At 37.4% G+C, this 20210-nt stretch overlaps 2 protein-coding genes across 2 annotated transcripts in view; both read right to left on the bottom strand.

Moving 5' to 3' along the window:
• LOC135214251 (alpha-ketoglutarate dehydrogenase component 4-like) overlaps positions 1–20210 on the bottom strand; it is a 381447-nt gene that overhangs the window by 348247 nt on the left and 12990 nt on the right. The window lies entirely within an intron of this gene.
• LOC135214050 (myosin-10-like) lies at positions 1264–4672 on the bottom strand. The gene has a single exon (XM_064248164.1). It carries the CDS (start codon positions 4670–4672, stop codon positions 1544–1546), a length of 3129 nt encoding a protein of 1042 aa, XP_064104234.1. The 3' UTR covers positions 1264–1543.

Below are 20210 nucleotides of genomic sequence, written 5' to 3'. Positions count from 1 at the left end.
AAATAAATAGATAAATAAATGAATAAATAAATAAATATCTATATCTTTCGACGGATTAAAATATATTGTATGTATATACATTATGTAAATTTCTTACTCTCCCTCTCTCTCTCTCTGATCCCCGGGAAGGGACGGGATGTGGGGGTGGAGGCGGTGAAGTTTTGAAATTGGATATCTTCTGTAGGTGGATGGTATAATAATAATAATAATAATAATAATAATAATAATAATAATAATAATAATAATAATAATAATATATGACTAAAAACAATATAGAAATAATAATGACAATACTACTAGTTGTAGCGGCATTGTCATTATTGTTTTTATATTGTTTTTAGTCATATTATTATTATTTTTTTTTATTATACCATCCACCCACAACACTCCACCTACAACGTAACAACCAAAACCCTCTACCCACAGTCTTCCACCCACAGTCTTCCACCCACAGCCCTCCAATTTACAACCCTCCACTGCTCCAATGCTCCACAACCTTTCACCCACAACTCCACCCATATACCTCCACATTCAACTTTCCTCCCACAGTCAGCCACCTGGCTCTAAACGACTTTCCATAGAGAGAGAGAGAGAGAGAGAGAACTGGTAAAGTAAAACCTGTAGAAGAAAAATCTCTCTTTAAATAAAACCAGGAGATACATTTCATATATAAACCTAGTTAAATGCTACACTTACAGCAACCGTAGAATTAGGCCCAGAGTTTACAGTGCCATGCACCTAGCATTCACCTTTTATTCTCTGGAATTTGTTCTTAATCATATATCAAGTAAATTCCAAAGAATAGAAAGTGAAAGCTAGGTCCATGGCACTGTAGACAATGGGCCTACCTAATTCTACAGTTGCTGCAAGTGTAGCATTTAAATAAATTTATATATGAAATGTAACTTGTGGTTTTAAAAAGAGATTTTTCTTCTACAGGTGTTACTTTTTCTCTCTCTCCCTCTCTTATTCTTTTGACACATTTTATGGATGATTCCAACCCTCCCTATTTTTCCGGGCTTGGGACCGGCTCTGAGATGGGCTGGCTTGCCTGCCCACCCTCAGAGGCTAGGTTAAAATGTGGGTTTTTTTTCCTCAGCAGGAAAATGGATCGAGTCATTCAGTCGAGCTCAGTTGCAGAGCTCCTCCTGACTGAGACAAAATGGCCAACACAATTGGGTCGCAGAATGGCCTGATGACTGTGGGGCTGAACGCATACCCAAAGCAACATAAGAAGAACAACCATGAACACCTTCGGGGGGATGGGCCTGGGGGGAGGCCCTGGGGGAAATTTTCGAAGGTGGGGGGAAGTCCCTCTCACGCTGCTGAGGATATGCCCTCAGCCTCACGGTCGCCAGGTCAGTCTGTGACTCACTCGAGTTGGCCCTTTTGCTTGACCTTTGTTGGGGGGTGTCACGGGTTCATCTCCCCCTCCTGCTGTAGAAGGCAAAGGCATCAAGATTTGCCTCTTTTTGCCTGCCGCTTCGGAACTGGTGCTTCAGAATTGGTCCTCGAGACATCTTCTGTGCCCAGTTCTGCTGATCTAATTGGGAGATCGTCTCCCCAGTATGGTGTCCTGGGGCATCGTCTCCCCATCTTCTTGTTCAGGCGCCTCACTGTAAACTCCGGAGTGCATGTTAGGTCCTCCGTTCGTCGCTTCCGCCATTCTCTCATCTCCATGCATGAGATCCGTCAACGTCTGAGTTAGGACCTCCCACTGCCGCCCGTAGTTAGTCCTCTCACGTTGGGCGTCACAGTAGTTCCTAAACTGATTCTCCTTCTTCATTCGCAAGAGGTCAGACAGGTCCTCTTTTTGCCCTTCATCTTCCGTCTCCTTTTCACTGGTTTCCTCCAGAACTTCATTTCCACCCAGTGCAATGTGTTGCAGGTGGAAATTCCTCTGAGCTGTCCCATGGAGAAGCGTCATCAACAGGTATTTATCCTGTTGCTTCAAAGCCTCTTCCTGTCTCCTCTGATGCTCTCTGAAACGTTGTGCTTCCCTCATCTCATGTTCCTCCTGCATCCTACACTTTTCTGTCAACCTTTCACATTCCTTTCCAAGTTGCTGCAGTCCTTCTTTGAGTTTTTGTTCTTGGCCTAACAATTGGCATATTTGGGTCTCCCTTTTCTGGACCTCTTCCTCAAAATCGCGAGCAATTTTTCTGGCCTTCTCGTCTGCTTCCTCTAGGAACCTGTCCAGTTCCTTCCCCTGATTGAGAGCGATGGCTAGTTTCTCTCCTAGGTCTTCTTTTTCAGATATTAATCTTCTTTCCTTATTTAATAATCTCTCCATTTGGAGGCCCCTGTTGTCAAGCTCTTCTTTTAAGATTCTGAGGGAAGTCTCCATCTCCTTCCCTCTCTTTTTTTCTGCTTCCAACAAGCTCTCCATCTCCTTCCCATGATGGAGAGCTTCCTCTAGAAGTCTTTTCTCCTTCCTTAATGATTTCTTCAGTGAAGTTATTTCCAGGCAGTTTTCGTCTACCTCTTCCTGGAGCCTGGAATTCTCTCCTCCTAACTCAGCGACCCACTTCCTCATGACCTGGACCTCTTCAACCAAAATTTGGGTCTTCATCTTCACATTTCTTAGCTCTTCCTTCACTGAAGTGACTTCTACTTTTTTTTCTTCTAACTCCTCAATCAACCTCGCATTCTGTTCCCATAACTCTGAGACGCAGTTCTTCATCGCTTGTAGTTTTGCTCCCATGATCTCAGTTTCTGCTTTGAGTCTCGAGTTTTCCTCTTCCTTCAGCTCTAGTTTTCTTTGGAGAGCATCTTGTTCCACTGTAATTTCCATTATCTGGCTTTCCAGTTCAGAGACAGTGTCTTCAATGGACGCCGTTTGACCTTCCAGAGCAATTAATTTTTCTTGGTCCTTCTTAGACTCTAGAGCTTTCCGTTCGAGTAATTTAGTCAGAATGTCTATTTGCTTTTGCAGTTCTCTTTCTTTGGTGGCCATCTCCTCTTTGCATTCCATCCCCAGAGACTCTAATTCCTCCTTAAGATCATTATTTAAATTTTCCATCTTCTCTCTTTCTGCTTTGAGTCTCGCGTTTTCCTCTTCCTTCAGCTCTAGTTTTCCTCGGAGAGCATCTTGGTCCACTGTGATGTCCATTATCTGGCTTTCCAGTTCAGAGACAGTGTCTTCAATGGACGCCATTTGACCTTCCAGAGCAATTAGTTTTTCTTGGTCCTTCTTAGACTCTAGAGCAGTCCGTTCGAGTAATTTAGTCAGAATGTCGATTTGCTTCTGCAGTTCTCTTTCTTTGTTGGCCATCTCCTCTTTGCATTCCTTCTCCAGAGACTCTAATTCCTCCTTAAGATCATTATTTAAATTTTCCATCCTCTCTCCTTCGTTTAGAGCCTGTTGCAGGTCATCTTTCAAGTGTTGATGCTCGGCCAAGATTTCTTCATTTTGATGGTGCAAATTGACAATTTCACTTTTCATAATTGCCTCCTGATCTGCATTCTTTCTCAGCAACACGTCCTTTTCTGCCATTTGATTCTGGAGCAGAATAATCTCCTCTTTTGCCTCCTTCCAAAGACGCTCCATTTCATCTGCAGCAACCTTGCTCTCTTCCAGTTCTTCTTTCAGTCTCTGCTTTTCTAGATCCAGTTTTAAGGTCTCTTCCAGTCTATATTCTTCGGGCTTTTCGTTTTCCTGAGGTTCTTCCAGTTCCTGAAGATGGTTAACAAGATTGTTGACATTCCATTGCACAGCAAAGGCCAAGCCTACCAACAAGGCCAAAACAGGAATGGCAAAGGCAAAGGCTGGCACCATCAAACAGTTTGGTTGTTCAACAATTTCAGGACCATCTTCAGTACCTGTCAGTTCCTCCAGTTCTAAGCTCTCCTCTGGCAGAGCTACATCAGTCCTTTCGGTCTTCAGGTCAATTCCTTCCAGCTCTTGTTCCAGATCTTCCAGTCTAGGCAATTGACGTTTATCCGTTTCCAGGTCATTGACACTATCTTCCGGGTCCTCAAGTTCTAGACGATTTCGCAGTCTAGACATTTCATCCACATCTGTGTCCAGGTAGTCCTTGCTTTCTTCCAGTTCCATTTCATCGTCAATGTCTTCTAGGTCTACGTCATCGTCGCTGTCCTCTAGTTCTATATCATCGTCGTTGTTTTCTTGTTCCATGTCGTCGTCACTGTCTTCTAGGTCTACGTCGTCGTCGCTGTCTTCTAGTTCTATATCATCGTCGCTGTTTTCTTGTTCCACGTCGTCATCACTGTCTTCTAGGTCTACCTCGTCGTCGCTTTCTTCCAGTTCCATGTCGTCGTCGCTGTCTTCTAGGTCTACGTCGTCATCACTGTCGTCCAGTTGTAGATTATCTTCCAGTCTAAAGTCGTAGGTTTCCAGATCTTCATCCAAATCATAAAATACGAGTCGATATCTTTTTAAAACCCAGCAAACAGCCAACGCCAAGGCTGCCAACAAGGCCAATCCAGGGATGGCATAGGCAAGGCCGGGCGCCGTCAAGCTGTGGGGTTCTTCAACAACAGTTTCCAGTTCAAGGGAGTCCACGGCGGCAGCATGAGTATCCTGTACTCGTAAACCACCGTCGACTCCTTGACAACAAAGGAAACCAAGCAAGTCATCAATAGTCCAAGCGAGCAAGTCGCCTGCCACGATTCCTAAGATAATAAGTATACTGCAATATAGCTGAAACATCGTGAGTAATGTTAACCTCTACGTTTGCTTTCTCTTGCCTTGTTTTTGGAAAATGCCACTGCACAGGATTCAGGATCCGGAGGCGACGTTTCTGGAGGCGAAGCTCCTAAAGGCTCCGAAGAACGCCTCCAATTCCTGGCTCGGCTCCGAGAGATTTCTTTCTTCTCCTCCTTCTTCCTTCTTCTTCAATTTTTGTTGAGAAGTCTCTGGCTCCTGCTCTGAAGGATCGTAAGCAGGATTCAGGTCTCGTCGTCGATGGAATCCCACGAAATCTCAAGTATACTTTCCCCAAGTCCAGAATTTTAATCAAACTATCCATACCTTAACCTTCTTCATCTTTTTTGTCAATTTTAATCTTTTTAAAGTTATTTGACGCCAGATTTTACCTTTCATAAAGATTATTATTATTATTATTATTATTATTATTATTATTATTATTATTATTATTATTATTATTATTATTCAAAGAAAACTCATAATCACAGAGTCAATAAAATGGAAAAGTAAATCACAATAGTATGTCTCTTTGATTTTGCAATTTAAAATTTATAAAGCAGAAAGCTTTCGCTGACCTGCACGATCTTCCTTGTCAAGGAGGGCAGGTCATCGAAACCTTTCCGCTTAGTATTTTAAATTACAAAATCAAACAGACATACAATTGTGGATTTACTTTTCCATTATTAATATTGTTATTATTATTATTATTATTATTATTATTATTATTATTATTATTATTATTATTATTATTATTATTGCTTGAGCCCGCAGCCAGGCAGCCAATGAAAAAGAAGCTCCCCACCCACGAGCCAATGAAAAGGCAGCGGCACGACGCCCCCCGCTGAGCCACCGCAATATAAGCCGCTGGACTCACCTTCTCACTTCAGTCCTTCACACACCTCCGCCCAAGAGGATGTCTGAGGTTTATTCAGACGAAACGTCCGGAAAGGAATAGAAAGAATAGAAAAGAAATAGAATTTAACATAAATTCTATCTGTAATAAAACTCTACGGGATATACCCGAAAATTTGACTACCCCGACTGAAATTTTACCAATAAAATCCATTCGTTCTACCTAATTGAGATATGTCAACCTTCGGTGCGTTGCTCACAGTTTAAGCAACAATGAGAAAGCAATAATTAGAAAAATAGAGAAGAACCTGTATAAAATTAATGCAGTGAGGCAAGCAAGTTACTTTTAATAAAAACATGTTTAAAAGAGGTTTACTTCCAGCATATTATTATTATTATTATTATTATTATTATTATTATTATTATTATTATTATTATTATTATTATTATTATTATTATTATTATTATTATTAATAATAATAATAACAGAAGATGAACCCTATTCATGTGGAATAATCCCACCAAAGGGGCCACTGACTTGAAATTCAAGCTTCCAAAGAATACTATGATGTTCATTTGAAAGAAGTAACAGAAGTTACGAGATTAATTATAAACAAATTAACAAATTAATAAAGAGATATTTCTTATAGCTTTGGATAAACTACTTGAAATGGCATTATTATACAAAAAAGGGCTAATTAACTATTTTTTATATAAACAAACGAGAAAAAAAAATTTTGAATAGAAATAGCGTTAAGACAAGGTCAAATAATCTTGATTAGTAAATTTCTTACAAACTAAATTTGAAATAATTTAATACGAATTAAGTTAAAAAACCTTTTATAGGACAAGTCCACATAGACGCAAGGTTGCAAATAGGTTAGGAAAAACTTGTTAGTAAAAATAAAACGAATAGATTACAGAATTGTTTCACAGCACAATTATCTTTTTAATCGTTAATTGTTCACTTGATTTTTTAAAAGCCTGCAAACGGATGCTGACTAAAAAAGAAAAGAAAAAAAAAATTTTGTCTATTATCAAATCGATATATGTTTATAACATGTTTTGCAAATTCGCAAGAAAGATTCATGGATAAAAAAAATGAAAATGAAAATATAGAAAAATATCCTAAATATTTCAATTATAAAGAGTAAAGAATTAAACACATATCATTTCAGACCATTCTCTACTTGATAAGTGAATTGGCTCTTGATAAATATGCAAATAAAATTACTCTTTCGCAATTATAATGAGCAATTATTTTATTTTTCAATAATTATGAAATCAAATGCATTTTGAGGACAGTGAATCAATCTAAATACTACATACTTAATTCTGTAAGCTTAACTAATGTTTTTTATTTACTATTTTTCACTTTTTGAATGTTTTCATTCTGTTTTTCAATTTGTTATTACCTAACAAAGGTGGTCAAGCAATTCTAGTACAGAATAAATAAAAAATAAAAAAAAATTAAAAATCTATAGAAAACGAGAATTAGAATTTTTCGAAAATTAACCGTATATCATTCTTTGCAACCATCATACAAATTCTAAATAAATGAAAAAATAAATAAAGAAATCTACAAATAAATAAATAAATAAATTTCTTTGCCTGTCCATTGATATGAGTTATCAGTTCCAAACTTCGACAGTAGGTATCTGACGGAAATCATGATAATAAGTACCTAATTGACTGAAGACAATTCAGATCAGAAAAACAAACATCTGTGAGGTAATTAAGCACAAACAAACAAACACAAACGCTTATATATATATATATATATATATATAATATATATATATATATTATATATAGTATATATATATATATTGCTCTACAGAAAAAAAGTCCAGTAGACTCCCTCTTTCCCCATACCTTTTTCAGTCAAATATTCCACGTTTTGAACAACAACAAAATCCATTAAAAAGAAGGAAAAGACAAGGAAAAAAAACGACAAAGTGCGAACAGCAATAATAGAGGGTCTAGGTTTGCAACGGCAAAGAAAATTAATTTAAGAAAAGACTCAGATTTTTTAAAGTTTTTTTAGAAACGATACAATGATGGGGTCAACTGTTTATATTCCTTGAAACATGATAAAAAATATATCTGCTTTATCATTACAAAAGGTCCTCATAAAAGATTAAGAATAAAATACGAACGCGTACCACATTCCCTGGCAAGTTGCATCCTTCAGTTGAAAATACTTTATCTGTTGAGACACTTTTCACGAGACTAGCAAATATTTTTCCTTCAATATGCACAACGCTTATCGTAGACGATCGTCGAAATTGTCAATCAACAAATAAAGACATGAGAGTAACTAACATAGTAACTAAACATAAAATATTGACGAAAACGATCCACAGGACAGCTCTAACCCCAAGGGAGAGGCAAAAAAAAAAGAAAAAGAAAAAAGAATGACCCAGTGCCTTCTTGCAATTTGAGGAGAAGTCCACGACTGAAAATAGGTATTCGTCTTACCTCAACTTTCTACTGAAATGAAGTGGAGCGCTCACCCTGAAATGAAAGAAAAGAACATATAATTAGCTATAAGTCTATTTTCAAAATGGACGTACGAAAGATTTTCAGTTATTCCAATAATGAAGCTTGCAAGGTTTTGAACCACTGCAATTAGAAATTGCAACATCTGCATCCATTTCAATAGCGAAATTTGCATGATTTTCAACGGTTGCAATGATGAGGCTTGCAAGATTTTCATTCATTTACATAATGATGCTTGCAAAGCTTTCAAAATTTCAGTGAACGTAAAACAATAATAACCTTCTATATACAGACTAATTATTTGCTCTATAAGGAAGGAAAGATTGTTTTTTTGTTTGTATGGTGTTTTTACGTTGCGTGGAACCAGTGGTTTTTCAGCAACGGGACCAACGGCTTTACGTGACTTCCAAACCACATCGAGAGAGAACTTCTATCACCAGAAATACACATCTCTCACCCCTCAGTGGAATGTCCGAGAATCGAACTCGCGGCCACCGAGGTGGCACGCCAACACCATACCAGCCATGCCACTGGGGAGCTAGAAGGAAAGATAGTATCATACATGATGCAAGTAATATCAAGCTTTTTTTTTATTATTAATCTGACCTATTAATGCGTGTTACCTCCGATCACGTCATGGGGTCTATACTAATAAGTTGACTTGAGTTTTCTTAAAAGAAAACTAGAGGCTGCAAATCATCCACACTTCAATCATCAAACATATCAAATTGCAGCCCTCTAGCCACAGTAGTTTTTATTTTATTTAAGGTTAAAGTTAGCCATCATCATACATCAGGCAGCGCAATAGGTGCCAACAACATAGGCCACCACCGTGCGGTGTTACAGGTTCATGGACCGCGGACCATACAGCAGTACAGTGACACCACCGAACGATAGATCTAGTTTCGGTGGCCTTGATTATAAGCTATAGCGGCTGTACAGAAAACTAGGTTGCGCCAAAGAAACTTCAGAGCAATCTCTCTACCTTGTTAACCACTAATAAAATTTGTTTATATATAAAACTGACTATCACTTTTCTTCCTCCTTCCTCAATATATATTTGTGTGTTTGTGTGTCTGTGTTTGTGTGTGTGTGTGTGTGTGTGTACATACAGGGTGTCCATAAAGTCCCAGTACCATTCTGAGCAATTAATACTTGTAATAGCACTGGGACTTTATGGACACCCTGTATGTATATGTATAATGTATATATATATATATATATATATATATATATATATAATATATATATATGTATGTATGTATGTATGTGTACACGTACATACAACTATTGTTTACATCAATCAAAGTTACTAAGTTCGTATACCCGTTCGTAGTCCAGGAAACGTCCTCCAACTAGCGACTAATTACGAGTCGCGTTGATATTCCCAAGCCATTAATTAAAGCAGCAACAATAGAGAGCAAATCACTGGCAGTCATTTCATCAACGGTCTAAACAGCGCACACTCATTACCTCCCGTTGCCAATAACAGCACATATAGCATGCTGCTATTGGCAATTACTATGTTGATGCAAATTGACTCCCATTCAGACCAAACAGAATACAGACGAACATATTTCATCGTCCAAATTTCTGGTTTCATCGAGCCAGCATTACATTTTGTTCTACAGACACAAAGGTCTTTTAATTATCACTATTCTTATTAGTTCAAGTGATGATACTAGTAGTAGTAACTAACATTGGTCGAATGATGATACTAGTAGTAGTAACAAACATAGGTTCAAGAAGATAATAGGTAGTAGTAAACAAATTCATGGTTCAAGTGATGATACTAGTATAGCACAAACATTGGTTCAAGTGATGATACCATTATTAATAAAATAAACAAAACATTGGTTCGAATGATGATTACTAGTAGTAGTAACAAACATAGTTCAAGTGATGATACTAGTAGTAGTAACTAACATTGGTTCATGTGATGATACTAGTAGTAGTAACAAACATAGGTTCAAGTGATGATACTAGTAGTAGTAACTAACATTGGTTCGAATGATGATACTAGTAGTAGTAACAAACATAGGTTCAAGTGATGATACTAGTAGTAGTAACTAACATTGGTTCGAATGATGATACTAGTAGCAGTAATAAACATTGGTTCAATGATGATACTAGTAGCAGTAACAAAAACATGTTTCAAGTGATGATACTAGTAGTAGTAATAACATTGGTTTCGAATATGATACTAGTAGTAGTAACAAACATAGGTTTAAGTGATGATACTAGCAGTAGTAACTAACATTGGTTCGAGTGATGATACTATTTAGATACTAGGTAGTAGTATAACAAACATTGTTCAGTATGATACTAGTAGGCAGTAATCAAACATTGGTTTCAAGTGATGATAAACTCGTAGTACGTAGTACAGAAACATTGGTTCAAGTGATGATACTAGTAGCAGTAATAAACATTGGTTTAAGTGATGATACTGGTAGTAGTAGTAACAAACATTGGTTCGATTGATGATACTAGTAGCAGTAATAAACATTGGTTCAAGTGATGATACTAATAGTAGTAGTAACAAACATTGTTTCAAGTAATGATACTAGTAGCAGTAATAAACATTGGTTTAAGTGATGATACTAGTAGTAGTAGTAGTAACAAACATTGGTTCGAGTGATGATACTACTAGCAGTAATAAACATTGGTTCAAGTGATGATACTAATAGTAGTAGTAACAAACATTGTTTCAAGTAATGATACTAGTAGCAGTAATAAACATTGGTTCAAGTGATGATACTAGTAGTAGTAGTAGTAACAAACATTGGCTCAAGTGATGATACTAGTAGTAGTAGTAGTAACAAGCATTGGTTCAAGTGATGTTACTACTAGCAGTAATAAACATTGGTTCAAGTGATGATACTATTAGTAGTAGTAACAAACATTGGTTCAAGTGATGATACTAGTAGTGTTAGTAACAAACATTGGTTCAAGTGATGATACTAGTAGTAGTAGTAACAAACATTGTTTCAAGTGATGATACTAGTAGTAGTAGTAGTAACAAACATTGGTTCAAGTGATGATACTAGTAGTAGTAGTAGTAAACATTGGTTCAAGTGATGATACTAGTAGTAGTAGTAACAAACATTGGTTCGAGTGATGATACTAGTAGTAGCAGTAATGAACATTGGTTCAAGTGATGATACTAGTAGTGGTAGTAACAAACATTGGTTCGAGTGATGATACTAGTAGTAGTAGTAACAAACATTGTTTCAAGTGATGATACTAGTAGTAGTAGTAGTAACAAACATTGGTTCGAGTGATGATACTACTAGCAGTAATAAACATTGGTTCAAGTGATGATGTTGCGGGTATTTATTTTTATTACTCTTCGTTATGGTTGCGTAGCGTACTTACGAGTTCTTATTCTCTCTCTTCTTCTTCTGGTTCTCTTCGTTGTTACGGGTAATTTTTAAAAGGTTATTTGTCATGGGCTAACCCTTCATTTTACGGTTGAGTTTCTTTTCTCATAGGAACAATTAAATTATTTATTCTTTTCACTATATCTCTCAGGAGTTTTGATTGGTTTAAACATGGGTTGGAAATCCTTGGGAAACTGGGCAAGTTAAACACCACTTCATAAAATTTGCTTATATTAGATAAAGTACAAAGTTCACTTTACACAATACACTACTATCACACTACAATGGAACAGAGTGAGAAGGAACACAGCCTCCCCGTATAAGGACTGGTTCTTGACTGAGTTTCTCTAGGACTTCAAATGAAGTCTGGACCTAACTACTTCAATTTGCTCCTCCTCAATTATCCTTTAGGACACATCCTACTTCTTCATGAATGGCTTTCCATTACTTCCGGGCCACCCCATCCAGATTAGTTTGATTGGTTTCGTCCCTTGACGGTAACCACCCACTGAAGGAGTCAAAGTTCATATTTTCTGGTTCGGTTTGCATTTTACTGTTTTCAAAAACAAGTGCCAATGTTTTGGTCTGGTTTACGAAACTGCTATTCGTGCAGACTTATGCTGTACACATCTACTCTCTTTTCTACCTTAACTTCTGGTAGATTCTTCATCACTCTACCCTCACTATATATTTTTCTACCAGTGGGTTTTCCTAACTAAATTTTCCTAACTACATACTAGACAGACTCTTGTTGTTTCCTAACAACACTCGGCCACCTACTGGCACTGACCTCAATGCCTAAAATTATAAAAATGATTACAAAAAAAAATACAATGTTGAAAGTAATAAAAAATGGTTATATATATATATACAATAATGCTAGTATATCAGTTACTTGAAGGCAAATTTTTCAGTAAAGACTTAATGGTGTTGAGTTTGTTAACAACTAACACTCTGACAATACATGTGAAAGCAACTATGGTGAGTGCTAACAAAACAATATTTATCATGGACATGATGGGGGAAATGTCAGAGTGTTAGTCCATTAGTTTAACAATCAAATTCTGGTTCTTGTTAGTTGCATCAATGACTTTAGTCATGATGGTACCTCGTTCTGCGGCCCACATTTCTAATTTTTCTATTCTAGCCCTATCTTTATCTACATCACCATCAGTAGCTACACCAAACAAAGTGTTTAAGGCTGTGCCGATAAAAGGCAATAGGGATCTTTTCTTAATTCTCTTGGGTAATACTTGACTAATATCTTCCCTAAGCTTTAGCAAAATAGAATTGTTCTGGTTAGTGGACATGACACTTTCAATTTTACTAATTAAGGCAGTAAGTTCCCGTTGCTGCTTGTGGACATCTGTGATGTTGATAGTTACAACCGCTATGTCGTGTATCATCTTCACATGACCGTGATCATTTAGGATTGCTCCCTTCTTGATTTGCAAGAGGGAGATGCAGATTTCGCTCACCATGAGCCATAGATAAATCCATTTCCTGCAAATATATTCTAAGCAGTAAACCTTATACAACAATGTTATTGACCTGTTGCACTTGGTCCTATCTTTTCCTTAAATTGTATCTCGGAGTCATTAATGCTGATGAAGTATGGGAATCATTTACGTTACTGTTTTCCTTACTACTTGACTCCTTTAAATTTTTAAAATTCTTTAAATGTTCCTCTGACCAAATGTCGGAATGTACTATTTTAATATGGTTCCAATGTGCAACAGTTTCATTTAAAGTTGATTCATGCATTAGCTTAAATTTATTTAACTTTAATCTTTCTATTACTCTATATGGACCTTGAAATTTAGGACTTACTTTAACATTAGGTCCTTCAACTTTGTGATTAAGCACATATACTTGTTGACCTATTTTTAAATCTGGGACTGCTGATTTCTGGTTGTAATACTTACTAGACTTTTGATGTAACTCCTTCAATCGAGCTCTTGTGCCTTTTACTGTCTCGAAAGTCCGTCTTGTTTTCCATGCAACATAGTCTTCGTAATTATAAGTATGTCTGGGTGGAGTTGCATCGTCTAATAAGGTAATTGGCATTCTTTTCTGATAACCATATAACAGAAAGTGTGGGGTTTCCCCAATAGATTCATTTACAGTGTTATTAATAGTGAATTGTATGTCTTCAAGCATTAAGTCCCAATCTTCAGTCTGTGGAGTTACCAAAGTTTTCAGTACATCCTTTATTTTACGATTTGTTCTTTCAACTGCTCCATTAGAGCTTGGTTTATAAGCTGTAACCTGACACTTGTTAATTTCATAAAATTCACACAATTTCTTTAAAATGTCACTAGTAAATTCTCCTGCATTATCAGATAATAATGTTTGAGGGCATGAATGTCTAGTAATTATTCTAGATTTCAGAGCTTCTGCAACAGTAGTTGCTTCTCTGTTTCTGACTGGAATGATCTCAACATACCTAGTCAAGTAATCTATGAAAACTAATATCTGACGATTACCTCTAGTTGTGTTTGGAAATGGACCTACAAAATCCATTGAAACTACTTGAAACGGAGTTAATTCTGATGGATATTTCTCAAGAGGGGCTTTTACATTTACGTTACCCTTGTGTACGTTACAGATATGACAATTTTCAACAAATCTTTTAGCATCTTCATTGCAATTAGGCCAAAAATAGTTTCTAGTGACCGTTCTACATGTTTTCTTTATTCCAGGATGTCCTGACAACTTGTAAGAGTGTGTTAGTTCTAAAACTTCTTGGGTTAGTGTGTTAGGTACATACAAACGTGAACAAGCATTCGGTTCTTCTGATGTTTTATATAGAATTCGATTGATTAACTGAAATTCAGACTGATCATCCTCCTTTTGCATTAAATTTCCCACTATTTTTCTAATGTTGGCGTCCTTTTGTTGTTCGATCCGAACTCTTTCCAAATCTAGATCTATGATCTGACAATTAAAGCAGAAGGTATTAGTTGTGATTTGTTTTTCAGTTTCTTCTTGCGATCTTGACAAGGCATCTGCTATAGTGTTATATCTAACTCTGGGGCAAATTCTAAGACACTTATAAACCATTTGTTAAATTTCATATCATTTGTGAAAGCTCTTTTCATAAATAGGTCACAAATAGGTTTGTGATCTGTAAGCACATTGACTTTATGTCCTAGCAATATATGCCTAAACTTTCGTCATCCCCAGTATTAAGCTAAGCACTCTCGTTCGGTAGTGCTATAATTTCTTTCTGCAGCATTCAAAACTCTACTTGCATAATATACTGCTCTCATTCTTGTTTTTCCTTGTTGCATTAATACTGCACCTACACCTGTACTGGAAGCATCGCAGGCTAAGTAAAATTCCTTTGAAAAATCTGGGTACACTAAAATTGGATTTCTTGTCGTCATTTCCTTGAGTGTTTGGAAAGCTCTTTCATGTTCTGCCTTCCATTCATAAGATACATCCCTCTTAGTTAAATCTGTTAAAGGTTTGGCTATAGTGGCAAATCCCTTTATATAGGGTCGGTAATACCCTACCATGCCTAAAAATCTTCTCAAGGCTTTCAAGTTACTTGGAGCTGGATATGCTACAATTGCCTTTATTTTACCTTCCTGCATACGCAGTCCATTTTCACTGATGACATGTCCTAAATACTCTAATGATACCGTGAATTGACATTTCTTAATTTTTATCTTTAATCCTGCACTCTTCAGTCTTTCTAACACTATTTCTAATGTCTTAAAGTGACTATCCAAGTCCTTACTGAAAATGACTACATCATCTAGGTATACCGAAACATCCTCTATATCTCCTAAGATTTGGAGCATTAATCGAGTAAAGGTTAATGGGGCTGATGTAAGACCAAAGGGCATGACTTCAAATATAAATTGTTCCTTATGAGTACTAAAAGCAGTCAAAGGCTTGGACTCTTCGTCTAAGGGCACTTGCCAATATCCACTGAGCAAGTCTAATGACGTAAATATTTTTGCTCCACCTAATTGAGCTAACATATCATTTATGACAGGCATTGGCATTCTATCTCGGATGGTGTGTGAATTTAATTTTCGATAATCTATTACCATCCTCCAACTGCCATCTTTCTTTGGAACTAACAAGAGAGGTGAATTATATGGTGATTTAGAAGGTACTACTACTCCATCCTTCTTCATTTCGTCAATTAACTGATCTACAATCGGTCGTTGACTTTATTGGCAACTTTATAGTTTAGGTATATAGAAGGGTTTAGTTCCATCTTGTATTAAAATCTTATGCTGCAAAGTATCTGTTCTTCCTAACTTCTCTCCTTCTAAAGCAATGACATTTCTGTACCTCTCTAATATTTGTAATAATTTATTTCTATTCTGAGGAAAGTCTGTTTTATTTACTTCTTTATCTAAAGTTGAACTTTGTTCTGTGCAAGAGAAGAATACTTTTTCACTTAGTGTTAGTAAAGGATTATTCACTACAATTCCTGTACAAAATTCTATACCAGACCTTAGTATTAGTCTTTTGTCTGAGTAATTCTGGACGTATGTCTCGCAATTAGTACCATTCATGTGAACTAGGGAATTGTCCATCCTAACAAAGTCAGGTAAGTCTTCATTAGTTAGCATTACATCAGTTTCATGCAAGTCTTCGTCTGTTTTAGCTCTAAGACAAACCTTGGTTTGATATTGCGGTTATAAAGCTACTTCTCTGTTAAGCACAAATCTGACAGTATGGTCATCTGCAGTACTAATTAAACATATTTCTTCGTCATCGTGTATCTCTGAGAAATAACAGACATCCGTTTCATCTGAACTTTCATCCAATAGCATTGCTGAGTTTAATTCATTTAATGTCCCTAATAACAGGACTTTATTAATATATTTTTCTTCCTGACTTTCATCCATTATGAGATATGTACAATCAATTTCTGATTCATCTTCATCTATTGTTGAATGCTCATGATCAATCTGTGATTCATCTTCATAAATTTGTTCACATGCAATAATAGGTTCAGCGGCAATGATTTGCTCAGAGGTCTGAGTATCAAGGCTTGCTTGTTAATGTTATTTATTTGTGCACAATCTATCATAGAATTATTCCTGGCTAAGGACATTTCTTCAAAACTGTTATCTCTACTACTTATTTCACTATTATCTATTAAATCTGTGCTACCCGGGATAGCATTATTATCCATCTTAGTTTCTTGGATGTTCGCTTCTCTAGAAGATGTCGTCTCAGATAAATTGATCAGATTTATGCAAGACTTTCCTTCTTCTAGCTGAAAACAAACATTTTCTCTATTTCTGCGTTGCAAATTGATTTTATTTTCTCCACAATCTAACATTATTCTACATCTCCTCATAGCTTTATATGAAAACAGAGCTTGAGTAGGATAAAGTCTTTCTTCTAATACTGCAAACACTTCCTTAAAAGTTTTGTCTAAAATCTCTATGTCCAGTGTGACATTACCCAATGCTTTAATCTGTTTTCCTGCTATTCCTCTTATAGTTCCACCAGGACCTTGTATTTCTGAATCTGTAAAGCCTAAATGTTTTATTAATGTTTGTTTATCTATTATATGTACTGTACTGCCTGTATCTAAAAGTATTGAGCATTGTTTACCAATCATTCTTGTTTGGATGATAGGTAAATCTTCTTGGCATATTTCCTTATCCTTCACTGAGAATACTATCTCTCTGTTTCCTTCAAAAGGCAACTTGAATGTTTCTTCCTTACCTACAGTGACTATTTTATTCTCATTTTCTACTGGTTAGGAAGCTCTCTTTTGTACTACCCCCTTCTGTAATTGTCACTGCGTCTGATTATTATTTTGGGGTGTACTTCTTTGAACATTATAGTTTGTATTATTATTAAACCAACAATTCTGTGTTAGGTGACCTGAACTATTTCAATTGGAACAATACCTTGGTCGCCTACAATTTTGAGTTGTGTGGTTGGAATAACCACAATTGGCACAATTTTGTTCCTGTTTATTATTTTGTGTTCTATTATCTCCTGGAGTCTGGTTATGGGTTGGGCCGAACGAACTTTGATTTTGATTACCATGGTTTGGATTTCCCCTGGGCTGTTGAGGCCTATATCTACTATTTCTGTTTGCTTGGAAAAAATTTCCATTACTGTTCTTAGGATTATTCCTAGGATCTTGTTTCCCTTGTTGTCAATGGTTGAAATTTCTACATCTGTCTGGAACACTATCTGTCCTTCTCTGAAAATTATTCCTATTTCTACCAGGGTATCCATTATTTACAAAACCTGTAAATTCTTTTGCTAGATGCAGTCCTCTTTTGCACAATTCCTTTTGCATGAACCTTAAAGCTGCGAGACTATTTTTCGTTATGCTTTGACGAGTTTTCCTTTTCTTCGTCCTTCGAGTTATTGAACTCGGTAATTCCTCTCTTCAATTGTAGAGTTTGTGCCTTCGAATTTTGGTTATTTGTTGGCTCTTGTTATAGCGCTTAGTGATTAGCGCTCCGCTTTTCACCGATAATTCAATGAAATGTCTGCCAGTAATTTTTATTTACTTCTCCGCTTTTTATATTTCCACTGTGTTTCTGTGTGTATGTGTGTTTAATCACTATATTCGTTGGTGTTTTTGCACTGAGAATCCATATTCGCTGCACACAAGTATGTGTTTAGTTTTTCTTTTGTGTTATTAAGTCTTTTTCTTTTTGTATTTTTGGTTTGTATTTGCTTCTCTTAGTTTGTTATATGGGGATACCCTTTATCTATATTGCTTTGTTGTTTCTATCTCTCTTAGGAACTTATTGTTGTATATTGTAGAATACTTAGCTGTTTCTGGAAGTCTTGCTGATTTATCATTTAAATTCAGTTAATTCCTTTTCATTTAATTCACTTTCTCAGGAGGCTTTTGACGTGAATTCGTTTCCTTGGATTTTGGGCAAGGTAAACACCACGTTTTCTTTCTTAATTATTATTATAACACACACAAATTCACTGTTCAATCACACACAAATGACACAGGGTAACCGGAGTATCAACCAACACTTGATTTACGTCCAGAGGTGAGTTTCTAACTAAAGTTTTCTGTTCTTTCAACTGAGGTTTGAACCCATTTCTTCAATTCAGGCTCCACCTTCTGTTCTACTGGAGAACACCCTAATTCTTCTTAATTGGTTAATCTTGAACGCCTACTGTTTCTTGTTTTACGCCCTTTGAAGAATCAGAATGTATGCTGTTAGCCTTCATTACCACCCACTTGCTGGGTCACATCAAATTTTGTTGTGGCGCTGGCACTGGTTTTATGTGTCTCACTTTTCAGACATCCTCTCTCTCTACCTCTCCTTCGCCTTCATCTACCATAACTCTACTAGTAGAATTTCCTAGCTAATATATCCCTACATAACTAATCTTATGCCTTTACATGCTTTACATATATAAAATATAAATAAAAAGATCAAATAAAGATATAAATAAAAAGTAAATCCCACCGAAAAAAAAAATGTGGGCGTCACAATTCCACATTCAGCCTTTCACCCATAACTCCACTCCACTCTAAAACCTCCATGTTCAACTTTACACCCACAATCCACAGTCCTCCACCAAAGACCTACACTCGCAACTCACAGTCATCCATTGGCCCTCTCCCACCAACCTTTAAACCCACGGTCATCACCTGGCCTCTACCCACAACATTACACCCACAGTTCATCACCTTGGCCTATACCCAACCAAACTTTTATCCGTCATCCACCTGGGCCTCTACCCACAACAATTTACACCCACAGTCTCCACCTGGCCAATACCCACAACCTTTCCACCCACAGTTACCACCTGGCCTACCCACACCTACACCCACAGTTATCCACCTTGCCTTACCCACAACCTTACCACCACAGGTCCCACTTAGCCTCTACCAAAACCTTACCCACAAGTTATCCACCTTGCCTCTACCCACAACTACACCCACAGTCATCCACGGCCAATACCCACAACCTTTACACCCACAGCATTCCACCTGGCCCTCTACCCACAACCTTACACCCACAGTCATCCACCTGGCCCAATACCCACAACCTTACACCCACAGTCTCCACCTTGCCTATACCCACAACCTTATATCCAGTCATCCCACCTGGCCTTACCCCTTACCCCAACCTTTACACCCCACAGTCATCCACCCTGGCCAATACCCCACAACCTTACACCACAGTCATCCAACCTTGGGCCTATACCCACAAACCTTAACCTTAACCCCACAGTGTTATCCACCTTGGCCTCTACCTCCCACAACCTTTACCCCCACCCCCAAGTCTATACCACTTAGCCTCTACCCACAACCCTTCCACCCACCCCAGTATTATCCACCTTGCCTCTACCCACAACCTTACAACCCACCAGGTCCCATCCACCTGGCCAAATACCCACAAACCTGTTACAACCCACAGTCATCCACTCCTGGACCTCGACCCACAACCTTACACCCACCCAGTCCATCCACCTGGCCAAATAACCCACAACCTTTACACCACCCAAAGTCATATCCACCTTGGCCTCCTTACCACCCACAACCTTACATCCCCACAGTTATTCACCTCCCCTTGGCCTCTGACCCACAACCTTACACACCCACAGTCCATCCACCTTGCCTGCTACCCACAATCCTTACACCCACAAGTCATTCCACTTAGCCTCTACCCCACAACCCCCAACCTTAACACCCACAGTTCATCCACGTTAGCCTCTACGGTCCTACCCAAAACCTTAACCTTACCCAACCCCAGTTCATCCACTTAGCCTTTACCCCACCCCCAACCTTTACACCCACATATCCAGCCACCTGGCCAAATACCCAACCA

This window comes from Macrobrachium nipponense, chromosome 45 (assembly GCF_015104395.2).
Source record: "Macrobrachium nipponense isolate FS-2020 chromosome 45, ASM1510439v2, whole genome shotgun sequence".
NCBI lineage: Eukaryota > Metazoa > Arthropoda > Malacostraca > Decapoda > Palaemonidae > Macrobrachium > Macrobrachium nipponense.
Note: the sequence above shows the minus strand (reverse complement) of the source record. Positions and strands in the feature narration are given on the sequence as shown.

Coding starts and splice junctions, on each gene's coding strand:
- LOC135214050 (XM_064248164.1), bottom strand. CDS start 4,672: ATGTTTCAGCTATATTGCAGTATACTTATTATCTTAGGAATCGTGGCA.